General features: G+C 40.1%; 1 protein-coding gene across 1 annotated transcript in view; it reads left to right on the forward strand.

The window, feature by feature from the left end:
* Positions 1–23,305: 23,305 nt before the first annotated feature.
* Positions 23,306–25,791, forward strand: part of ACMSD (aminocarboxymuconate semialdehyde decarboxylase) — a gene marked incomplete at both ends in the record, with an annotated part of 45,898 nt that continues 43,412 nt past the window's right edge. Inside the window, one exon of the mRNA XM_081262202.1 lies at positions 23,306–23,362. Within this exon, the coding sequence (XP_081118328.1) occupies positions 23,306–23,362 (57 nt within the window). The remainder of the gene's footprint in view (positions 23,363–25,791) is intronic.

Here is a 25,791-nt window from a genome sequence, read left to right on the forward strand (position 1 = left end):
GGTTATGTTTATGGCTAGGGATAGGAATAGGGCTTGGGTTAGATTTTGGATTAGTTTGAGGGTTTGGGTTAGGGTAAGGACTAAGTCCAGAGCTAGAGTTAGGACTACAATTAGTGTTAAGGTAAAGGGTAGGTTTAGGTCTAGGGTTTAGGGATAGGCCCAGTGCTTGTGTTAGAGTTAGGGTCAGCATTAGGATTAGGGTTAATGTTACGGCTAGAGTTAGGGCTACGCTGTGTTAGAGTTAGGTTTAGGCTTAGGGCTATGGTTAGAGTTAGATTTAGGATTAGATCTAGTGTTAAGGCTAGGGTTAGGGTTAGGGCTTGTGTTAGGTTTAGGGTTAGGGTTAGGGCTAGGGTTACTGTTAGGGTTTGGGCTAGGGTTAGGTCTAGGGCTAAGGTAAAGGCTAGGGTTACAGTTATGACTAGTTTTACCATTAGAATTTGGGCTAGGTCTAGTGTTAGGATTATATTTAGGATTAGCATCAGGTTTAGAGCTAGGGTTAGTGTTAGGTTCAGAGTCAGGGTCAGGGTTAGGGTTAGGGTTATGGTTAGCATGAGAATTTGAACTAGGTTTAGGGCTAGGTGTAGGCTTAGGGTTTGGGTTATATTAAGGGTTAGAGTTAGGGCTAGTGTGGAGAGCCATTCTGACACGTGATTGGGTGACTCCCGTTAAGGGCCTGAGGCGCTCTGGCTGTGTCGGAGCTTTCCCGACCCTTTCCTGATGAAAGAGCCCATCCGTGTGGGGGTGTGCGTGACCACTGACCCTGGAGACCCAATCACTGACCCTGACCTTGGAGTGCAGCCCCCCCTCAACCTTCATTGGATGGAATTCTCCCCTGAATCTCTTGTTCCCCAAATAAAAGGCTACTTCCAGGCGTGTTCGCTCTCTCTCTCTCCTGCTAGCCCAGAGTAATCCTCGCTGCCCTGCTGGGCGGCTAGAGGTGGGAACCAGGGAGGCGAGCCGTCTCGGACTTAGCAATATAAATAAGGTAACTGGTTTGTGTGTTTTATTTCGATCTCTTCTAACTAACTTAATGCCTAGAACCTCATTAATGAAACCACTGCACAGGCCACATGGTAGAGGCTAGGGCTAGGTTTGTTTTAGTGCTAGGGCTAGGGTTAGGGCTAGTTTTTGAATTAGGGTGAGGGATAGGGCTAGTGTAAGGCTTAGGTTTAGGTTTAGGTTTAGGGCTGGTGCTAGTGTTAGGTTTAGATTTGGGGTTAGGTTTAGGGAGCTCCCACCCCGCCTAGGGTAGAGGGGCACTCCCCCCTCGAGGGGGGAGTGCCCCTCCACCCTGGGTGTGGTGGTGGTGTGGGGACCTCCCCCGACACACAGATTAGAGGGGATGCAGTTCTTCTACTCTAAAAGGACTTATGATAAGTCCTGGGGTAATTGATCCCAATTATGAAGGTGAAATAAAAATTATAAATAGCTCTCCAAGAGGTATATCAGTAATTTCACCAGGAGATAGAATAGCACAGTTATTAATAATACCCAGCCTACATGATAAATTCCCCAGTAGTACTATAGAAAGATGTTCCAGGGAATTAGGCTACACAGGTGTAGATTGGGCTATGCTGTCTTTAAATTTAGATTCTCACCCAATGCTAAAACTAAATATTCAAGGACATGAATTTAATGGGCTACTGGACACAGGTGCAGACCTTAGCATCATGTCTCGTCAAGAATGGCCGAAACATTGGCCATTACAACAAGCCACTCAAATGCTTCGAGGCCTAGGAGTGGCGACTAATCCCCATAGAAGTGCAATGATATTAGATTGGAAGGATCCTGAAGGATGTGAAGGAACTATACAGCCATATGTATTAGATCATCTTCCCATAAATTTATGGGGACGAGATATCCTAGATCAATTAGGTTTGACATTGACAAATAACATCAATTCAAATGCGCCCACTATTATGGCTAGACAAGGTTTTAGGAAAGGAAGATTAGGAGAAAAAGGACAAAGTATAATGGCACCAATACAAATAGATCAAGGAACAGACAGACATGGATTGGGTTTTCAGGAGGGGTCACTGAGAAAATAAAAATTACTTGGAAATCAGAAAGAGCAGTATGGGTTCCTCAGTGGCCCCTTAATAAAGAAAAGATACAAGCAGCCCATGACCTGGTCAAACAACAATTAGCGGAGGGACATATACAACTTTCCGTATCTCCCCATAATACTCCCATTTTTGTCATTAAAAAGAAATCTGGGGGGCTGGGGATGTGGCTCAAGCGGTAGCGTGCTCAACTGGCATGTGTGCGGCCCGGGTTCGATCCTCAGCACCACATACAAAGATGTTGTATCCGCCGAGAACTAAAAAATAAATATTAAAAAAAAAATTCTCTCTCTCTCTCTCTCTCTCTCTCTCTCTCTCTCTCTCTGTCTCCTCGCTCTCTCTTTAAAAAAAAAAAAAAGAAATCTGGTAAATGGAGATTATTGCAAGATTTAAGAGCCATTAATAATGAGATGGTTATTATGGGACCTGCTCAATCGGGAATTCCCCAATTGTCTGCTTTGCCAAAAACCTGGTATGTTTTAGCTATAGATATTAAAGATTTTTTTTTTCAGTTCCAATTCATCCTGAGGATAGTCCACATTTTGCATTTACTATCCCTGCACTGAATCATGAAGGTCCTGATCAGAGATATGAATGGAAAGTACTCTCTCAAGGGATGGCTAACAGCCCAACTATGTGTCAAATTTATGTTAACAAAGCAATCAAGCCACTTAGAAATCAAAATCCTGAACTACAAATATTATATGGATGATGTATTATTAGCACATAAAGATAAAAACACATTGCTAGAATGCTATGCCACACTTACAAACTTATTAAAAAAATTATAATCTAGGGATAGCAATAGATAAAGTACAATTAAATTTTCCAATTAATTATTTAGGAGTTCTATTACCTTCGACGATGGTCCGTCCACCAAAAATTCAAATACAAGTAGATCAACTCAAATCACTTAATAACTTTCAAAAGTTATTAGGAGACATAAATTGGATAAGGCCTTATCTAGGCATACCAACAGGAGTGTTGGGACCTTTATTTGATATCCTAAAAGGTCCATCAGATCAAAATTCACCCCGCATGTTAACACCTGAAGCAAGAAAGGCAGTAGAAATCATTGAAACATATATGGAAAATATGCATTTGGATAGAATTGATAGAAGTTTGCATTTATTATTTATTGTACTACCAACAAAAAATATTCCTACAGGAGTATTTTGGCAGGAAGGTCCATTATTGTGGATACATTTATCTTATTCTCCTAACACTATTCTTATTAGGTATCCTGAGGCTGTAGGACAATTTATACTCAAAGAAATAAAAGCAGCAAAGGGAGTGTTTGGAATTTCTCCCAATAAAATTATTACTCCATATACTATGGATCAAATTGATGAGTTAGCTAATGAGTTAAATACTTGGGAAATAATCATGTGCAAATCTAATGTTTCATTTGATAACCACTTACCATCTAATACTTTATTGGTTTTTTGGTCATTGCATCCTGTAATTTTTCCAAAAATGACAAGAAAAACACCCATCATGAATGCTCCAAATATATTCACTGATGGGTCAAATAGTGGTACAGCAGCAATAGTTACCCCTGATCAAACTTTTACATTTTTAGTATCCAAACAATCAGCTCAAAAGATAGAGCTTAATGCAGTATTACAAGCTTTTGTGATGTTCAAAGATTCTGTATTTAATTTATTTTCTGATAGTCAGTATATAGTTAATGCTATAGTATCCCTTGAAAATGCTGGTAGGATTTCCCCTTCCTCTACTGTTTTCTCTTTGTTATCCACTATACAAAGTCTAATCTGGAACAGAAAATATTCATTCTTTATAGGACATATCAGGGCACATACAGGATTGCCTGGAGCCCTTGGGCAATGATTTAGCAGATAAAACTACGCATGACATACATATTTTCTCCACACTAGAAGAAGCTACAAATTTTCATAAAAGGTTCCATGTCAATGCTAATACTTTACAAAAGCATTTTAAAATAACTAAGGAACAAGCTAGACAAATAATAAAACAATGTCAAAATTGTGTAACATTTTTACCACAAGTTAATCTTGGAGTCAATCCTAAAGGACTGATACCTAACCATATTTGGCAGATGGACGTCACATACTTGCCAGAATTTGGAAAATTAAAATATTTGCATGTTACAGTTGATACTTCTTCCGGATTTTTGATGGGCTCCCTTCATGCCGGAGAAAAAACCTAAAGATATTATAGCTCATTGCTAACAAAATTTTGCCACTGTGGGCGTTTCAAAACAGTTAAAAACAGATAATGGTCCTGGCTATACTTCTACCTCTTTTATGCAATTTTGCTCATCATTTGGCATTACTCATATAACAGGAATCCCATACAATCCACAGAGACAAGACATAGTTGAAAGAGTTCATCAATCTATTAAAATGTATTTATTAAAGCAAAAAGAGGGAATTGGGAAGGGGTATATATTCCCCAAAGATAAACTTAAAATAACCCTTTTTACTCTAAACTTTTAAAATTTGGATTCATCAGGGCTTAGTGCTGCGGAAAGGCACATGTGTCCAAAAAATGTACATAAGCCCAAGGTACTTTGGAAGGGTATTCTAACAGGACAATGGAAAGGTCCTGACCCAGTGATTGTCTGGAGTCGGGGGTCTGTTTGTGTGTTTCCACAGGGAGAACAGCAGCCAATTTGGATTCCAGAGAGATTAATTAAAGCGATTTCTACAGACCAAAAAGAAGATGACTTGGCTCAAATTCATAACAGCTGATATCCTTACATCTGCAACAGTGGTTCTCCCATACCTGGAGGCTAATGAATAATGAACACCATTAAAGCCTATTTCAAATGTAAAAGACCTTGGGGCTTGCTTGTGGGAATACCTTCAGATCCATTATGCAAGTTACAGGAAAAAGAATGGGATATCCAAAGAAAAGTCAAACCCAGGTGGTAACCAGGATGCCTTTTTCAATATCTATTTTATTATTGCCTTTTCCCACATCATGAAGTTCTATTTTATTTTTTGAGCTCATACAGACCTTGATTAATGTTTTTCTGATCAGTTCTATCTTTTGACTGTGGAGTTTTTAAACATTGCAATGGAATGTAAAGCTACAAGGCCTTTACTATTGTCTTATGTGTTGTATATTATGTGTGCACAATTCTGTTTTGTGTTCTATGTCTGTATGTGCGTATGTCCATATATATGAGGCGTGCTCATGAAAAAATGGATCCGAATTTTTTTTATTCACATGATTTAAATGGTTTAATTTAAATTAGGTAAACAGCTGTTGAGGATTTTTTTAAAGGTGGTTAACAGATCTATTTGTTTACTTTCACCTTTCATTTTCATTATATTTAATAATTCTGTTCAGGATAATGTAAATTATTCAGAAAATTGTTTTCTTAGTGCCTGGTGGAATGTTACATAATTTATTTTTTTTTTAGACATCATTGCCAGAATTCCTATCTTCATCCCAGTGCCGGTGAAGACAAAGATAAAACCAAACTACAGCTTCTTCAATAGCTATCACAGTAAACTGAATAAACTGATGCATCAATGAATAATAACTCAACAAGTGATACTCAATCAAGGAGTCGATTTACTTTGGGAGGAAATGGACATATTAATGGATTCCTCTGCTTTGAACTGCTTGCAGAACTTGCCTGAACTATGTATCACTTGTATGCATTGTGAACTATCTGTTGGTGCGGCGAATTGTGATAGTGCTGGGGTATCTTTGCTGATGGTGTCATCGGTGGTACAATTTTTCCAAAAGGAACCGTCATTTGGCTTCGTGTTGTGGCATTTTGCATCGTCCTCCCTTCTGCTTCTGATGGTCTAAAATTTGGGGGCCAACAGAGGTGAGGCAAAGAACCTTACCCCCCCACACTGGCACCAAGGCCAAATTTTGGGGCCAACAGAGGTGAGGCAAAGAACCTCACCCTCCCACTGGTGCAAAGGCCTATCCACAAGTAGGGCTGTAGGCTGGACCCATAGTCAATGACAGGGTAAGATCCAAATGCAATGGTACCAACCTAAGACAGGAGGCTGATGCTTTGAGGTCAGCTCATCCTATGACGGGTAAGGACCATATGTAGTATTGGACAACTTAAGACAGGCATGGTCCCTAAGCCACATGCTTGTTGTTTAATTAAACAGAAGGGGGGAGATGTTGAGGGCCACAGCCAAGTCGGGATGACACATGGCATTCTGCCAGAAGGGAGTGGTTGAGAGCCATTGAGATGATGATGGTTATGTTAAGCTGTGTATTCAGTTGTATATGGCCCCCTGCTGTCCGGCAATAGGGCGGCTCCAGGAATAGGGTGGTTCCTGCTGCCTTGGGTGCCCACTACTTTGGAGTTCCCCTTGAGTTCTCCCAGGGTCTGAGTGGGGTAGGCACAGAGCCCCGGGAGTGTGCGTGGAGTGCTGGTGGAGTTCAGGCAATAAAGTTTCCTGTTTGAACATACAAGTGCTTTCTGGCCACTGGGTGATTTGTGCCCAGCCAGACTGTGGCACCTGGGGGCGGTGGGGAGCTCCCTATACCACCACTGCACCCAGGTTAGAGGGGCCATCCCCCTAAGGGGGGCAAGGGCCACTCTACCTTGGGTGCAGTGGGGAGCTCCCCCCACACCCAGGTTAGAGGGGCCCTCCCCCCTAGAGGATGGAGAGCCCCTCTACGGCAGGTGTGGTAGGGAGATGACCCCATCTCCCAGGTTAAAGGGGCCTTCCCCCCAAGAAGGGAGAGGGCCCCTCTGTTACCGCTTTTGGCAGGTGACGAGTCCTTGTTTCCCCAGTGTTGAAGAATAACACCAGAAAAGCACACTGAGGCAAGGTCAGAGTAGAAATTAGAAGTTTATTAAAGGACAGCAGAAAAGACTTCTCCTGGAGGAAGAAGGGGACCCAAGAGTTGGAATCCAAAAGGTGGAATCCATGGAAGTGTGGTTGTTTTACCTTTTTATAGTTTTGGTGATGGAATGTAGGGGGAAGGGTTGGGACAAAGGTGGGCCATACAAGTAATCTGGGCAGGAAGGACTTCATTATCACTTCTTTGGGATGGGCTATCTCCAAATATGTTGGGGGCTGTTTCCTGGGTTCCATTAACATTTCTTTGGGGTGGACTTTGGCCTAGGACTTTTCAGGGACTTCATTAACATTCCATGAGTTGTCCTGTGTTTCCCGGAATCATTATCAGCATGGCCTCCATTTTAAATTTCACTGATATTAGACCCCATTTACCTAACTACACTGACTACCTAACTTTAAATCTGGCTTCACCTCTACCCTGGGTTTGTGGGGAGCTGATCCCCAAGCTCAGGATAGAGGACCCCTCTACCCTGGGTGAGGTGGGGAGTAGACCCCAACGCCCAGGTTGGAGGGGCCCTCCCCAGTAGAAGGGTGAGGGCCTCTCTACCTTGGGTGCCATTGGGAGCTGACCCCGAAGTCCAGGTTAGAGGGTCTTTTCCCCCTTATAAGGGCGACAGCCCCTCTACCCTGGGTGTGGTGGTGGTGTGGAGAGCTTCCCCAACATCCAGGTTAGAAGGGGGCCTCCCGCCTAGTGGGTCGAGGGCCCCTCTACCCTGGTGCGGTGGTGGTGTGGAGAGCTCCCCATGACACCCAGGTTAGAGGGGGGGCCTGCCCCCTTGAGAGGGGGGGACCCCTCTACCCTAGGTGCAGTGGGGAGCTGACCCGAGGCCCAGGTTAGAGGGGCACTTTTCCCTGGAGTGGCGAGGGCCCCTCTACCCTGTTTGCGGTGGGGAGCTGACCCCGACGTCCAGGTTAAAGGGGCCCTACCCACTAGAGGGGCAAGGGCCCTTCTACCTTGGGTGCTGTGGGGAGCTGACCCCGAACCCAGTTAAGAGGGGCCCTCCCCCCTAAGGGGCGAGGGTCCCTCTACCCTGGGTGCAGTGGGGAGCTGACCCCGATGCCCAGGTTATTGGGGTTTGCCCCACTAGAATGGCGAGGGCCCCTCTACCCTGGGTGCGGTGGGATGTTCCCCACACCAACACTGCACCCATGTTAGAGGGGCCATCCCCCTAAGGGGGGCAAGGGCCCCTCTACCCTGGGTGCGGTGGGGAGCTGACCCCAACGCCGAGGTTAGAGGGGACCTTTCCAGTAGAGGGGCGAGGGTCCCTCTACCCTGGGTGCGGTGTGGAACTCCCTCCCCCAGAAACACAGGTGGGAGGGGCCTTCCCCCTAGAATGGGGGAGTGCCCATCTACCTTGAGAGAGGTGGGGAGCTCACCCCGACACCCAGGTTAGAGGAGGGCTTCCCCCCTCAAGAGGTGAGGGCCCCTCGACCCTGGGGTAGTTGTGTGGGGAGCTCCCCCTGACCCCCAGGTTAGAGGGGGGCCTCCTCCCTCATTGGGCGAGGGCCCGCAGCCCTGGGGGGGGTGTGGGGAGCTCCCCCAGACACCCAGGTTAGAGGGGGGCCTGCCCCCTTGAGGGGCGAAAGCCCTTCTACCCTGGGTGCGGTGGGGAGCTGACCCCGATGCCCAGGTTCGAGGGGCACTTTTCCCTAAAGTGGAGAGGGCCCTTCTACCCTGGGTGTGGTGGTGATGTGGCGAGCTCCCCCTGACACCCAGGTTGGAAGGGGGGCCTGCCCCCTTGAGGGGCGAGGGCCCCTCTACCCTGGGTGCAGTGGGGAGCTGACATGGACGCCCAGCTTAGAGGGACCCTCCCTCCTAGAAGGGCAAGGGCCCCTCTACCCTGGGTGCGGTGGGGAGCTGACCCCGACGCCCAGGGTAGATGGGCCCACTCCCTAGAGGGCCGAGGGCCCCTCTACCCTGGGTGTGGTGTGGAACTCCCTCCCCCAGACATACAGGTGGGAGGGGCCTCCCCCCTAGAATGGGTGAGTGCCCCTCTACCCTGGGTGCGGTGGGTAGCTCCCCCTGACACCCATATTACAGGGGCCTCCCCCCTATTCTGGGTGTGGGGGGGAGCTTCCAGGGCACCCAGGGTAGAGGGCACTCCCTCCTCTATGCAGAGGCCCCTCTAACCTGGGTGTCATGGAGAGGGACCTCCCTTGTCACCCAGAGTAGAGGGCACTCCCCCCTCTAGGGGCCAAAGTATTCAATAAATATTAGGAATGGTACCTGTTGCTCCTTTGCATTGACTAAAAGCTAAAGGCTTTCATGTAATGGTTCCATGGGAGGCTTTGATAAATGTTCCTGGAAAAGCTATTGTGTCCACTTATTCATGTTCACTTTATTTTTAACTAGTTCACCCAATATTCGTGAAACATTTATAAACACTGTATTTGGCAGGATTTTTCAGAGAATCACAACCAATAGGCTGTACAACCACACATTTCATAAGGACCTTCAATTCAATGAGGGACCACATATGCAATGGTGGCCCATAATACTACAATGAGAAATTCCTATTGCCTATTGATGTGGTAGTTGTCCTAAGGTCAAAGCATAACACATTTCTTATATGTTTGTGGTGATGCTGAGGGAAATGAACCTTGTATGCTGCCAATTGTATAAAAGTACAGCAAATACAGTGATGTAGAGTACTTGACTATATAATAAACTACTGTGTTACTGGTCTATGTATGTATTACACTATATATTTTCATTATTATTTTACAGTGTACTCCTACTTATGGAAAAAAAAAAAACATTTACCATAAAATAGTATGCCATGTTACATAGGCAGCATCCTCTTACATCTTGTGTTTACCAAGTGTTTCGATTGACCCATATCTTGCAGGCTTATGTAAGTATACTCTATCATGTTCACACAATGACAAAATCACCTAACAACACATGTCCCAGAACATTTCCCTATCATTAAGCATGATAGATGGGTAAATAGGTTGATAGACAGAAGCACTCAGCGAGATTTGTTTTAAGGAATTGGCTCTCATGACTTTAGAAGCTGGAAAGTCCAAAGCCTGCAGAGCAGGCAGACCCAGGGAGGAGTTAACAGTGCAATTTGAGTCTGAAGGTAGTCTATTGGCATAATTTCTCCCAATTGAGGAAAGTCAGTCTATTTTAATGAAGTCTTAAACTGATTGTATAAGCCTCGCCCAAATTATGGACAATAAACTACTTTACTCAAAGTCTACTGATTTAAATGTTAATTCCACTTTTAAAATACCTTCACAGAAAAACATCCATAATAGTTTTTGATGAAATATTTGAGTTGTTATGCCCCACCCAAGTTGACATATAAACTTAACCACCACAATTACCTACTCAATAGCTTTTCACTGATGATGTAATAGACAATAAGTTAAACACAATCCCTGTTCCTGTGGTGCTTACTCAAAACTTCATTAAATCAACGGTGCCTGAATGTAGATAAATTCAAGTCTAAAACACTGGAACCAGTTTCTCTTCAAATAACAAAGTTTGATAAGGAAGAGAAAGATCAAGAAGTCTCTGGATACCTGGATGTGGTGGACCATGCCTGTAGTCCCAGCAATTGTAGAGACTGAGGCAGGAGGATAATGAGTTTGAGGCCAGTCTCAGCAACAAAACAAGATCATGTCTTAAAATGATATATGATATATTTTTGAAAGGGCTGGAAATATAGCCAGAGGTAAAGCACTTCTAGGTTCAATTCTCATCCTGAAAAAGAAAAAAAAAAACAATACAAAAGGCAAAAAAAGGGGGTTCTTGGATGCTGAAAACAAGGGTGTGGGGAAAAGGTAGCAGAAAAGGACTCTGGTACCATTAAAGGGCTTTTCTAGGGTCATTTCCAGGGTCGTTACTCACTCCCCAAGCTGAGTGCGCCAATAAAATGTGGTTCCCTTAACACTGGACTATGGGAGTCGTCAAGAGAGACTTTACAGAGGAGATGAAGCTAAATGTTGAGTCCTTGTTATGAATATTGGTGGCCAAAAAAGAAAGGGAAGAGAAAGGTCATTTCAGATATTACAGAGCAAAGAAGTCATACATAAAGACAGAAGGGAATGCATTACATGTGGGGAGACATGAAGGGCTCCTCATGGCTGGGGCATGGGACACAGTAACAAAGTATAGACACAAGAGGCCAAGCATATCTGGGGTCTTGTTTCTCTTGGGTAGTTGGACTTAGTGAAAAACCACACAAGTATTAAGCTGGAAGGAGATGTGATCATTTTGTGTTTTGTTTTGTTTTTCCTGTTGTAATTTTTTATAATTTTTTATTTTTTTAAATAATTTCTTCTCCGATATAAGGGGGTGTCTCAAAATGGGGTAGGGAGGAAGAGCATTAGAAGAAGATTACCTCATTTTGTGTTTTGGAGAGATTGCCACAGCCAAGAGTCTTAGTACAGTGAGCCATGCCTGGAGCTACAGGCCATTAGTAGACAATTAAAGAATCCTGGAGAGAGATAATAAGGTCCTGAAAGTGAGAGAGGAGGAAGCAAGGTTCTGAGATGCAATAGGGTTAGAACAAAAAGACTGGGTGATTTATTAATCATGGAGGGGGGCAAGAAGCAGAGAGGAAGAGTTTACCTTAGGTGGGGTGTCACCCATTGAGAGGGAAAATACAAGAAAAGAAGCAGATGTCAGAGCAAAGAATTCCATTTGGAATAGGCATTTCCAGAAATGATCCTTTCAACCAGTGGAGCTTCCCACCTTCAACTGCACTACACAGACTGACCAAGAAGAATACACAGTATGATGACCATCACAGAAGGCAGCCCCCACTCAACATTCCCGGATTACATAAATTTCTGTCCTTGTATAATCCAAGAAAGGGAGGGTCCTTAAATTGACTGATACTAGACTCCATGCCTGTCTTGGTGTATGGCAGACTACGCCATAATTGGATTGTGTGTCATGTTACAATTCACAGCTGATCATTTTATGGGACTCAAATTAATAGTACAATTCTATGATGTCAGTTTTTGTACTATCAGGCCTATTACAGTAACTTGCCCTAAGCCACCCAACTAATAAGCAGTGTGGACAAAAGTCAAACCGTGGTATCTGAGCTGATTTGTAGCTGTTAGATAAGGTTACATTTGAGAAAGTATTTACTCAGGCTTGATTTAGACCATTTTTTTTATTTTCATACAACCCAACTACTGAACAATTTAAGGACTTCTTGCCTTTTCTCCATAGAGGAATACTCAGTATAAACCCATATGATTTATGAATCACTTTTTAAATGTGAAGATAAGATCTTATACAATTTTCCTTTTTGTTTTCATCTTTCTAGGTTTTTTCCCCCCAGTGGGAATTGAAACAGTGTCCTTGTTTGCTCTAAATTACACTTTAATTAAATTCCTGTTTATTTAGCTAAAAAGTTTGCCTGTCTTTATGAGCAAGAATACAGCATGGTAGCACTCCAGTAATCCCAGTGACTCAGAATGCTGGAGCATGAGGATACAAGTTTGAGACCAACCTCAGTACCTCAACGAGGCCCAGAGCAACTTTAGTGAGACCCCTTCTCAAAATAAAAAATAAAAAAGGCTCTGGATGTGGCTCAGTAAAGCACCCCTGGTTTCAATCCCCAGCACATACACACACAAAAAAAAGTATTCAAAATTTTAAAAATCATTGCTCTGTTATAGGTACATTGGGTATAGTCATATACACAACTTTTAAAAACCCCCACTTTCAGTTTAATTCTATAGTAAATGTACTCTTTCTCCTCCCTCTTTATGAAAACCTGCACAGCTTCCAAGACATCTCAACTCACTTTCATGTAATAAAAACTCCTAAGGTTGTTTTAAACTGCAAACCCAGTCTCAGATCAGAAAGTAAAAACTGTCCCCTACAATGTTAATAATCTCGTTAATTATCTTTGGAAGGTAAAGCTTTTCTTCTTCTTCCTAAAAGTGGGCACTTCATCCTTGCTGCTTCTTCCCCAACTGGCATTTCCCCTCCCTGATCTTGATCTCTTTTTCCCTTCCAAGTCAAAGCAAGGGGAGGGAGGAATTGTAAGGACTATAGGGAAGTCTTCACTTGACTGACCCTGTGGTAAGATGGCTCAGAGCTCCATGGACCAGGTTGGAACTGACAAAACTCTCCCTTTTGGCTTGTGGAATACTTTTGAAGTTCTTTGGTGGTTCCCCCGCACTGAGACCCTCCTCTTCAGCTCCCTGTAGATAACTTTTACTTCATTGATTTATCAGTAATTAAGAGACATGTATTGGAAGATTTGTTATACACACACATATATTTCTGCATTATATATTTTGAGGCAATTTGTTCTACCAAATTTAGAATTACTATAGCTTTTTATTTAGTGATCTGCTTTTACCCTAAAAATGCTTTTCATTTGCTAGTTTCATTTATCCAATATATGTTCTTACTTCCCTGAAGTGTTAATGATAAACAGCTATCATAGCTTTCCTTTTTTATAATTTCTTTTTTTATTTGTTCTTTTTAGACATACATGACAGTAGATGTATTTTGACACATACATGCATGGAATATAATTTCCCATTCTTGTGGTTGTACATGATGTGGAGTTACACTGGTCACCTATTCATATATGAACATAGGAAAGTTATGTCCGATTTATTCTAACATCTTTCCTATTCCCATCCCCCTCCTTTCCTTCATTCCCCTTTGTCCAGTCCAATAGACTTTGATCCTTCCCCTCTCCACCTTCCTTTGTTGTGGGTTAGCATCCACATATGAGACAGAACATTTGACATTTGGTTTGGGGGAATTGGCTTATTTCGCTTAGCATGTTAGTCTCCAGTTCCATCTATTTATCAGCAAATGTCATAATTTTATTCTTCTTTATGGCTAAGTAATATTCCATTGTACATATATACCACATTTCTTTATCCAGTCATCTTTAGAAGGGCACCTGTGTTGGTTCCATAGCTTAGCTATAATGAATTGAGCTGCTATAAACATTGATATGGCTGTGTCACTGTAGTATGCTGATTTTAATTCCTTTGGGTATAAAATGAGTAGGATAACTGGGTCAAATGATTGTTCCTTTCCAAGCTTCCTGAGGAAGCTCCATACTGATTTCCAAAGTGGTTGCACTAATTTTCAGTCCCACCAACAATATACAAGCGATATGAGTGTACCTTTTTCCCCACATCCTCACCAACATTTATTGGTACTTGTATCCTTGATAATTGCCGTTCCTACTGGAGTGAGATGAAATCTCAGTGTAGTTTGTTTTTTTTTTTTTTTTATTGGTTGTTCACAACATTACAAAGCTCTTGACATATCATATTTCATACATTAGATTGAAGTGGGTTATGAACCCCCAATTTTACCCCAAATGCAGATTGCAGAATCACGTCGGTTACACATCCACAATTTTACATAATGCGCTATTAGTAATTGTTCTATTCTGCTACCTTTCCTAACCCCTACTATCCCCCCTCCCCTCCCCTCCCAACTTCTCTCTCTACCCCATCTACTGTAATTCATTTCTCTCTTTGTTTATTTTCCCATTCCCCTCACAACCTCTTATATGTAATTTTGTTTAGCAATGAGGGTCTCCCTTCATTTCCATGCAATTTCCCTTTTCTCTCCCTTTCCCTCCCATCTCATGTCTCTGTTTCATGTTAATCTTTTCTTCCTACTCTTCCTCCCTGCTCTGTTCATAGTTGCTCTCATTATATCAAAGAAGACATTTAGTATTTGTTTTTTAGGGATTGGCTAGCTTCACTAAGCATAATCTGCTCTAGTGCCATCCATTTCCCTGAAAATTCTATGATTTTGTCATTTTTTATTGCTGCATAGTACTCCATTGTGTATAGATGCCACATTTTTTTTATCCATTCATCTATTGAAGGGCATCTGGGTTGGTTCCACAGTCTAGCTATTGTGAATTGTGCTGCTATGAACATCGATGTGGCAGTATCCCTGTAGCATGCTCTTTTAAGGTCTTCAGGGAATAGTCCGAGAAGGGCAATAGCAGGGTCAAATGGTGGTTCCATTCCCAGCTTTCCCAGGAATCTCCAAACTGCTTTCCAAATTGGCCGCACCAATTTGCAGTCCCACCAGCAATGTACAAGTGTACCCTTTTCTCCACATCCTCACCAGCACTTGTTGTTGTTTGACTTCATAGTGGCTGCCAATCTTACTGGAGTGAGATGGTATCTTAGGGTGGTTTTGATTTGCATTTCTCTGACTGCTAGAGATGGAGAGCATTTTTTCATGTACTTGTTGATTGATTGTATATCCTCCTCTGAGAAGTGTCTGTTCAGGTCCTTGGCCCATTTGTTGATTGGGTTATTTGTTATCTTATTGTCTAATTTTTTGAGTTCTTTGTATACTCTGGATATTAGGGCTCTATCTGAAGTGTGAGGCGTAAAAATTTGTTCCCAGGATGTAGTCTCCCTATTTACCTCTCTTATTGTTTCTTTTGCTGAGAAAAAACTTTTAAGTTTAATTAAGTCCCATTTGTTGATTCTAGTTGTTAACTCTTGTGCTATGGGTGTCCTATTAAGGAATTTGGAGCCCGACCCCACAATCTGTAGATCGGAGCCAACTTTTTCTTCTATCAGACGCAGAGTTTCTGATTTGATATCAAGCTCCTTGATCCATTTTGAGTTAACTTTTGTGCATGGCGAGAGAAAGGGATTCAGTTTCATTTTGTTGCATATGGATTTCCAGTTTTCCCAACACCATTTGTTGAAGATGCTATCCTTCCTCCATTGCATGCTTATAGCCCCCTTATCAAATATAAGATAGTTGTAACTTTGTGGATTAGTCTCTGTGTCCTCTATTTTATACCATTGGTCCACCTGCCTGTTTTGGTACCAGTACCATGCTGTTTTTGTCACTATTGCTCTGTAATACAGTTTGAAATCTGGTATCGCTATACCGCCTGATTCACACTTTCTGCTTAGAATTGCTTTTGCTATTCTGGGTCTTTTATTTTTCCATATGAATTTCATGATTGCTTTATCTATTTCTACAAGAAATGCTGTTGGTATTTTGATTGGCATCGCATTAAACCTATAGAGAACTTTGGGTAATATCGCCATTTTGATGATGTTAGTTCTGCCTATCCATGAACAGGGTATATTTTTCCATCTTCTAAGATCTTCTTCTACTTCTCTCTTTAGGGTTCTGTAGTTTTCATTGTATAAATCTTTCACCTCTTTTGTTAGGTTGATTCCCAAGTATTTTATTTTTTTTGAGGATATTGTGAATGGAGTGTTTTTCCTCATTTCCATTTCAGAAGTTTTGTCTCTGATATACAGAAATGCCTTTGATTTATGCGTGTTGATTTTATATCCTGCCACTTTGCTGAATTCATTTATTAGTTCTAGTAGTTTCTTTGTAGACCCTTTTGGGTCTTCTAGGTATAGAATCATGTCATCTGCAAATAGTGATAATTTAAGTTCTTCTTTTCCAATTTTTATGCCTTTAATTTCTTTCATCTGTCTAATTGCTCTGGCCAGGGTTTCGAGAACTATATTGAATAGAAGTGGAGATAGAGGGCATCCCTGTCTTGTTCCGGATTTTAGAGGGAATGCCTTCAACTTTTGTCCATTCAGAATGATGCTAGCCTGAGGCTTAGCATAGATAGCTTTTACAATGTCAAGGTAAGTTCCTGTTATCCCTAGTTTTTCTAATGTTTTGAACATAAAGGCATGCTGTACTTTGTCGAATGCTTTCTCTGCATCTATCGAGATGATCATATAGTTCTTATCTTTAAGTCTATTGATGTGGTGAATAACATTTATTGATTTCCGTATGTTGAACCATCCTTGCATCCCAGGGATGAATCCTACTTGATCATGGTGCACTATTTTTTTGATGTGTTTTTGTATTCGATTCGCCAGAATTTTATTGAGGATTTTTGCATCTAGGTTCATTAGAAATATTGGTCCGTAGTTTTCTTTCTTTGAGGTGTCTTTGTCTGGTTTCGGGATCAGGGTGATGTTGGCCTCATAGAATGAATTTGGAAGGGCTCCCTCTTTTTCTATTTCCTGAAATAACTTGAAAAGTATTGGTATTAATTCTTCTTTAAAGGTTTTGTAAAACTCCGCTGTATACCCATCCGGTCCTGGGCTTTTCTTGGTTGGTAGTCTTTTGATGGCTTCTTCAATTTCATCCATTGATATTGGTCTGTTCAGATTGTGTGTATCCTCCTGACTCAGTCTGGGCAAATCATATGACTTAAGAAATTTATCGATGTCTTCACTATCCTCTATTTTATTGGAATATAAGTTTTCAAAATAATTTCTAATTGTCTTCTGTATTTCTGTAGCATCTGTTGTGATATTGCCTTTTTCATCCCGTATGTTAGTAATTTGAGTTCTCTCTCTTCTTCTCTTCGTTAGCATGGCTAAAGGTCTGTTGATCTTATTTATTTTTTTGAAGAACCAACTTTTCGTTTTGTTAATTTTTTCAATAGTTTCTTTTGTTTCAATTTCATTGATTTCCGTTCTGATTTTAATTATTTCTTGCCTTCTGCTACATTTGCTGTTGTTTTGCTCTTCCTTTTCTAGGGCTTTGAGTTGGAGTGTGAGCTCATTTATTTGTTGGTTTCTTCTTTTTTTGAGGAATGACCACCAGGCGATGAATTTTCCTCTTAAAACTGCTTTCATTGTGTCCCATAGATTCCGATATGTTGTGTCTGTATTTTCGTTTATCTCTAAGAATTTTTTTATTTCCTTCTTTATGTCTTCTGTAACCCATTGATCATTCAGTAATATATTGTTCATTTTCCATGTGATGTAGGATTTTTCCTTCCTTCTTTTATCATTGATTTCCAGTTTCATTCCATTATGATCAGATAAAATGCAAGGTATTATCTCCACCCCTTTATATTTACTGAGGGTTGCCCTATGGCATAATATATGGTCTATTTTTGAGAAGGATCCATGTGCTGCTGAGAAAAAAGTATATCCATTTGATGATGGTTGATGTATTCTATATAAGTCAGTTAAGTCTAGGTTATTGATTGTGATATTGAGTTCTATAGTTTCTTTATTCAACTTTTGTTTGGAGGATCTATCCAATGGTGAGAGAGGTGTGTTGAAGTCTCCCATAATTATTGTGTTGTGGTCTATTTGATTCTTGAATTTGAGGAGAATTTGTTTTATGAATGTCACAGCACCATTATTTGGTGTGTAAATATTGATAATTGTTATGTCTTGTTGGTGAATGGTTCCTTTTAACAGTATATAATGACCTTCTTTATCCCTTTTGATTAACTTAGTCTTGAAGTCGATTTTATTCGATATGAGGATGGCCACCCCTGTCAGTGTAGTTTTAATTTGTATTTCTCTAATTGCTACAGATGTTGAAATTTTTTTTCATGTATTTGTTGACCGATTGTATTTCTTCTTCTGTGAAGTGTCTGTTCAGTTCCTTTGCCAATTTACTGATTGGGTTATTTGTTTTTGGTTTTGTTGTTAAGTTTTTTGAGTTCTTTATATATCCTGGAGATTAATGCTCTGAGGTACAGGTGGCAAAGGTTTTCTCCCATTATGTAGGTTCTCTTTTCACATTCTTGATTGTTTCCTTTGCTGTGAAGAAGTTTTTAGTTTGATACCATTCCATTTATTGATTCTTGATTTTACATCTTGTTCTTTAATAGTCTTGTTGAAGAATTCAATTCCCAAAATGACATATCGTGGCTTTCTGTTGGTTAATATTTTCTCCTTTTTAAAATTTTTTTTAAGTTGTAGATGGACACAATATCTTTATTCTTATTTATTTTTTTAATGTAGTGCTGAGGATTGAACCCAGTACTTCATGCTTGCAAGAAAAGTGCTCTATCACTGAGCTACAACCCCAGCCCAGTATTTTCTCCTTCTGAGTTCTCTTAACTTTCTGACTTTCCGTGTCCTTCCTTTTTGTTGTTGTTGTTGTTGTTTATATTGCCCAGGCTGGTCCCAAACTCCTGGCTCAAGTAGTCTTTTTACCTCAGCTTTCTGGGCAGCTGGGACTACAGGCCTATGTCACCAGGCCTGGTCTTATATCCTTATAATTTAAATGTGTTCTTTATAAACACACAGAATTTTTGGATTTTGTTATTTCAGCATTTTTATTTTGTGCTTTCTATTTGGCTTACTTTTTATTAGCTTTCTTTTTTCTTCTTTTATTGTCTTCTTTTGGATTATTATTATTTTTTTTTTTTCGTATTCCACTTTCTATCTAACTGGCTTTCAAGTTAGGTACCATATTTGAATTCTTTCAGTAGCCACTCTGGAAATTCATCATGCCTAATTGTGGTAAGCTGAATAATGCTCTCCCACCCCATGCTCAAAAATGTCCATGTGATAATCCCCAGAACTTGTGAGTATGTTACTTTGCATGGTAAAAATGACTTTTAAAAATGTAATTAAGAAAGAATTTTGAGATGAGAAAATTATCATGGATTATCTAGGAGGGCCCAATGTAATTACATGGGTCCTTACAAGAGAGAGGCATGAGGGTTATAATTTTTTTAAGGCAATGTGTTGACAGAAGCAGAGAAGGAATAGAAGATGCTATATTTCTGGCTTTGATGATGAGCACAGATATACAAGCCAGGGATACAGATAGTCTCTAGAAGCTAGAAAGACAATGAATTCTTTTCTAGAGACTTCAGCAGGTACTAGGTGTGGTGGAGCATGCTTGTAATCCCAGCAACTCAGGAGGCTGAGACAGGAGAATTATAAGTTCAAAGTCAGCCTCAGCAATTTAGCAAGGCCCTAAGTAACTTAGTGAGATACTGTCTCAAAATAAAAAATAGAAAGAGCTGGGGATGTGGCTCAGTGATTAAGCACCTGAGTTAAATTCCTAGTACTGAAAGAGAGAGACAGACAGACAGACAGACAGACTTCGGTAGGAACACAGCCCTGCTCATTTATTTAAGACCTCTGACCTCCTGATCTATGTAAGAATAAATATGTACTGTTTTAAATCACTAAAATTGTGGCAATTTACTAGCAACAAATGCCTTGAATGGATTACTAGTAGAAAACTGTAGATGTCAAAGGTTCTGGGCAACAGTGGTGAAGGCTCAAAAGGGAATAAGGACAATTAGAAACTGGAGGAGAGAGGATCCTTGTTACACAGATACAGATACAGGTTCTGGTACCTGAAAGTGAGGTGCTGCTATAACAAATACACAAAAATGCGCAAGTAGGGCTGCAGATGGAGCTCAGTGGTAGAGCGCTTGCCCTGCATGTGTAGGGAACCGGGCTTGATACTCAGCACCACATTTAAAAAAATGAATAAATAAAGTGATTGTATTTAATCTACAACTAAAAATATCTTTAAAATATGTGCAAGCAGCTTTGGAGTTGGGCAGAGAGTGGAAGAATACTGAGTGCCTGATATAAAAATCCTAGATTGCACCTTTTTCTATAAGTGGCCTAAGGTAATCTGTGGTTCGCTACTCTCTTGACCAAGAAAACCCTGAAAAATCATGCAGATTGAGAGATTCAAATCTTCACGTTCACTTTAAGAACACCAGTGAAACTGCCCACACCATTGAGGGTATGTATATCTGAAAAAACACCAAATGTCTGAAAGTTGTCACTTAAAGAAGCAGTGTGTGATTTCAGCATTACCACAGGGCAGTTGAGAAGTACACCCAGGTCAAACAGTGTAGCTGAACTCAGGGTCAGTGACCCAAAAAGAGTGCTGAATTTGTCCTGCACATTCTTAAACATGCAGAGAAATGTTGAACTTAAGGGTTTAGACGCAGATTCTCTGGTCATCGATCATATCCTGGTGAACAAAGTGCCCAAGATGACTGCCAAACTTACAGAGTTCAGGGTCAGATGAATCCATACATGAATTTCCCAAGCCAAATTGAGATGATCCTCACTGAAAAGGGACAAACTGTCCCAAACCAGAGGAGGAGATTGCATGGGGGTGGGGGATGGGAAGACATCCCCTGAAGAAACTGAAGAAACAAAAACTTATGGCATGGGAATAGATTTAGTATAAAATAAGTGCAAATAAGTTTATTTAAAATCCTAGATTGCCTTGAACAGACTGTTAGTAGAAATTTAAATGTGGATGTTAAAGGTTCCTCCAGTCAGGGCTCAAATGGTAGTGAGGAGTTTGATACAGGAGAAAGCACTGTCTCAGAGAATACTTACATCACAAACATCACAAATCATATCATGGGTTAAGAAATACATATGTTTGTATAATATATATATATATATATATATATGTGTGTGTGTGTGTGTGTGTGTGTGTGTGTGTGTGTATCTCAACAGTGGTAAGGGCTCAGATTGGAATAGAGATGCATAAGAAACTGGAAGAGAGGGACTCCTTGTTATTCAGTGGCAGAAAACTTAGCTCAATTGTGTACCCTACAATTATGTGGAAATCAGAACTTGTAAGTGATGAAATTGGATGTTTACCTGAGAATATTTCCAAGCAAAATAATTAAAGGTACATTCTGGTTTTTCTTGCTGCTTATTGTAAATGCAAAAGGGAAAGGATTGACTGAAAAACTGGTTTGCCCAAAGGAACCAGGACTTAATGATTGAAATTTTCAGATCATTCAGATTGGTAAAAGATATGTTGGTAAAAGATAATATTAGTAATACTGGTAAAAGATAATATTAGGAGACCCACTGTAAATAGAGCATGAACTGGAAATAAAAGGCAAGGCTATGGCTGCACAAAACTTTGCTAGTGCCTAGGATAAACATTAGTATTAATATTATTTTTAGTATTTAACTTATCCAAATTGTCTTATATGATTACACAGGGTTTTTTTTTTGTTACCCCTTCAATCCTGCATTTCAGACTATCTTTCTAGAGTCATCTTCCTTATTTCTGGAACATAGTTTTAGAAATTCCTTATGTGAGAGTCTTTTGTAGTTCTAATCTACAAATGTCTTTACTCTTCCCGCATTGTTAATATAAAATTGTACAAGGTGTACAATGTAGCTTGAAAGTTAATGTCTCTTGGCCTTTTGAACAAAATATCCTATTGTTCTATGGTTCCCATCATTGCTCTTTCTCTCTAGGAGCTTATCTTAATTACTGGTGTTCTGTAGTTTCATTACAAAGTTTTTAAATATGAATTTCTCTTTATTAATTCTTAATGATACAAATTTTGGAACCACACTGGATTCAAATTTAGTCTCTACCATATACTATTGTGGGACCATGAATGAGTTATGCAACTACTCTGTACTTCAGTTTTCTCTTCTATAAAATGGATATTGTTCATAACAATATTATGGGCACTAAATGAACTGATATGATTGAAATGCTTAAAACAGTGCCTGTTCCATAGGAAATACTCTAAAAGTGCTGGCACTTACTCTGAGTTTTGGCATGTGCCTCTGAACTAAGGGCTCACTCACTGGGTTTTAAATCACCAAACTTTTTAAAAATGGAATTTGAGAATTTCCTTTCAAGCTGAGAATCATTTACAATTACATAAGTTATAATTTACCCACAATCTAGTTAAATTATAGCAGGAAGGCTTTTTGATTACTTAGTCCTGTACTATAGGGACTGAGCTGGGGAGAACATCTCCAAGCAGGTTTAAGGCTTTGCCAGGAACCCTGGGTTCCCTTAAACATGTTAAGTTTTCCAGGAAGAGGAAAAGCTCTCCCCAGCTGCCAAGATAACCCCCAATAGAAATAGCTACTGTCTTCTTTCCCCTATGCTTTGGCTGTGTACAATTATCTGCTATAGAATATGTATTAGCTTATCTCTCTTTCAGCCTTATATCCTCAGTGCATGTTAGCTTTCAATATATGTTTGTTAAATGCATACAAGAATGAATGAATGAACAAGTAAGTGAAGAAACAATACAGGGAAAGCTTATAGGAAGAGTGGATACTTTCTATAATTTAAAAATAAAGATGAAACTTCCTTTCAACATGATAAATTTTCATGAACAAACCATTTGTTAAAATATTATTTAAAGACATGGAAGTAACTAAACAAAAAAGCAAAAGCAGTAAAATTGGTTGCTTTTAGGGATTAAAAACAAATTAAAGAAGATGTGAATCAGAAGCCTTCTGTGTTATTTTTAACCATGTACTATTTGAGTTTTACCCATATACCTTAATAAAATCATAATATTTAAATATAAAACTAGTCTTGCTATTGACTTACTGTAGCCCAGAGTAGCCTGAAGTATTTTTGAACTCAGAGGTTGAGTACGATTCTTTTTTCTTTTCTTTTAATTTTGTGCTGAGTTCTGCTTACCAAAGAGTGTTGATCCAAAGCCAGGTTGGTAAACAAAATTTTAAACTTTAATAGGGCAGTTCCAATAGACTAAGACAGGGCTGGCCAGGACTCTTGACTGGTACCTGAAGGTAGCAATAAAGAGACTGAGTAAATCAATCAACTCCATCGCTTTCGTGGAGATCTCTTGATACCAAATTTTCTTCTTTTACACAGTCCCCTCTGATACTGTGAAGATGAAAATTGACATCCATAGTCATATTCTACCAAAAGAATGGCCAGATCTAGAAAAGGTAATTGTAACCAATTTGCTGAATTATTTCTGGAACTTCTCCAAGGTTTCTCAATGCCTCTATTTATAGACCTTTCTCTTATTTGGGAAATTAGATGTTGTGTTTCTTTGCTCTAGGGATGATTTTAAATGTCTTGGGAGCTCTATTTTCCTCATTTTAAAAAATGACTTTCATATCTATTTTGAAAAAGCATCAGATCAATGAAATAATTGTCTTCTCAATATCTCTTTTTCCCCTCAAATAAAGTATTTTTTAACATTCTGGACAATTTAAACCAGGCAGATTTACTTCCTTTTAAATCACATATTCAGCTGCTGGAAAGATACATGCTGATTACAGAATCTAATGTTACAATTACTATTAAAAATGGAATGTGATAAGTTTCAAGGACTTCCAAAATCTCTCTCTCTTTTCCAAAATGTTTAAAATAAGCTTTAGAAGCACCAGGAAATAGCTTTGTGAAAAATTTTTAGTCTATTTTAGGACACTGTCTGAAACCTTTCCTTTTTGATTTTTAAGCTGTAAATCCTTGTTATGAAGAACTGGGAAGTAGGTATATCAAAAACCCTAGAATAAATGACATGAAATCTTTGCACGAGAGTATCTCTAAAGAGTATTCTCTAGGTTGCTCCATACATGGAAATTTTTTTTTTGATTAAGGACTTTTGAATAAGTACTAAAAGAGAAAAGCAGAGAACATGAAGAAAACTTTAAATTGGCTAGAAGTTTACTCAGGCTTTCTATCAGGTGTTAGCCAATCTTCAGCATTCTGCTAGTACTTTTATATCCCTGATAACATTTCATCTTTTTTTATCCCAAATGAGGAAAAATGAATTAACCCAAATTCTAATTAAAATGTGGCCTGTTGGCCAGGCATGGTGGCATATGCCTGTAATCCCAGTGGCTCAGGAGGCTGAGGCAGGAGGACCAGAAGTTCAAGGCCAGCCTCAGCAAAAGCGAGGCTGTAAGCAACTCAGTGAGACCCTGTCTCTAAATAAAATACAAAATAGGGCTGGGGATGTGGCTCAGTGGTTGAGTGCCCCTGGGTTCAATCTCTAGTATCCCCGCACCCAAAAAAAATGTGGTCTGTTGTACAAGCAATTTTTCCATAGTTGTCTACTACATGATTGTTGATCTTAAGTGTTTCTTTGTTCATTGGTATCTTAGGTAAAATGTGTAGCAGAAACATAGACCAAAAAATACAAATGATGCTGAACTACTACAGCTAGTGGTAAAAGCAAACCCTACGAATCTTCCCCCTACAAAAGGAGTCTAAATGCTTTCATGGGAACATGCTGTTCTCCACGCCATTGTCATCTTCCTATCTTATTAAAGTACAAATACCACCTCATGATGCTAATCTTTTTATGAAGCAAACCCTCAGCTACTTCATAGGAGCACTGGCTTGTTTGGAAGCTGTGATGCAGTTTCTTATTTCCTATGGTGTTTGCCATTTTCTACCCCTCACTTATGAGTAGTTACCAGGAATGGCACAATCAATAAATTAATTTATGATACAGATAATGAAAGGAATATATGATACTTCTTAATCTGACAGTTTTCAAAATTTCTAGGTATTTAGCATGTGATATTTTATAAATAGCTCTTGATCTATTCCCACCAAAGAGTGTTAACTCCAACATTCCAGCTATTCTCTTTATTAATATCAAAGAACACCTACATGAAATGCTTTGGGAGTTAACCTTGGCGGTCTCCAGAGGACATTGCCCACCTGTACCTGAGAGAGCTAACCAGCATAACCCATCCACCTAGAGAAGTCACAGCAACAGGGATCCCAAGCTCTATGGCATCCACCTCCTTGTCCTGACAAGGATTTTGAGGCTTAGAAAGTGAGATGGGCTGGATATTTGTGTCTCTTCCAAGTTCATATGTTGAAATCCTAGCTCCAAAGGCAATAGTACTAGGAAATGAGGCCTTTGGGAAGTGATTATATCATGTGAGCAGAGCCCTTGTGAATGGAACAGTGCTCTTACAAACTAGGCCCAAGGAAGCTTGTTTATTGTTTCTACCATGAGGACTCAGCAAGAAGGTACCATCTAGGAACCAGGAATGAACCCTCACCAGCCAGACACCAAATCTTCCAGAGATGTATCTTGGGCTTTCAGCTTCCTGAAATGTGAGAAATAAATATCTGTGGTTTATAAGCCATCACTTGATGGCATTTTGTTATAGCAGCTCAAATGGACAATAGGGAGCTAGCTCATCACAGTTAAAATGTTTTTATCACTAAGGAAAAATTTTCAGTTTCTTTCAGAGACAAGTGTGTGGTAGTCGTAAAAAGAGGAACCAGTCTGTTCTGTCTGTACTTGTCACATTCTTAGTGTGGAATGTGGACTTAAAACCAAGCTTCAGAAACCCCTGAACTGTTTTAAATCATTGCTCATTTTTTTCTGGGGAACATAAGCTCC

The sequence above is a fragment of the Spermophilus citellus genome (assembly GCF_964194105.1).
Source record: "Spermophilus citellus genome assembly, chromosome: 11".
Classification (NCBI taxonomy): Eukaryota; Metazoa; Chordata; class Mammalia; order Rodentia; family Sciuridae; genus Spermophilus; species Spermophilus citellus.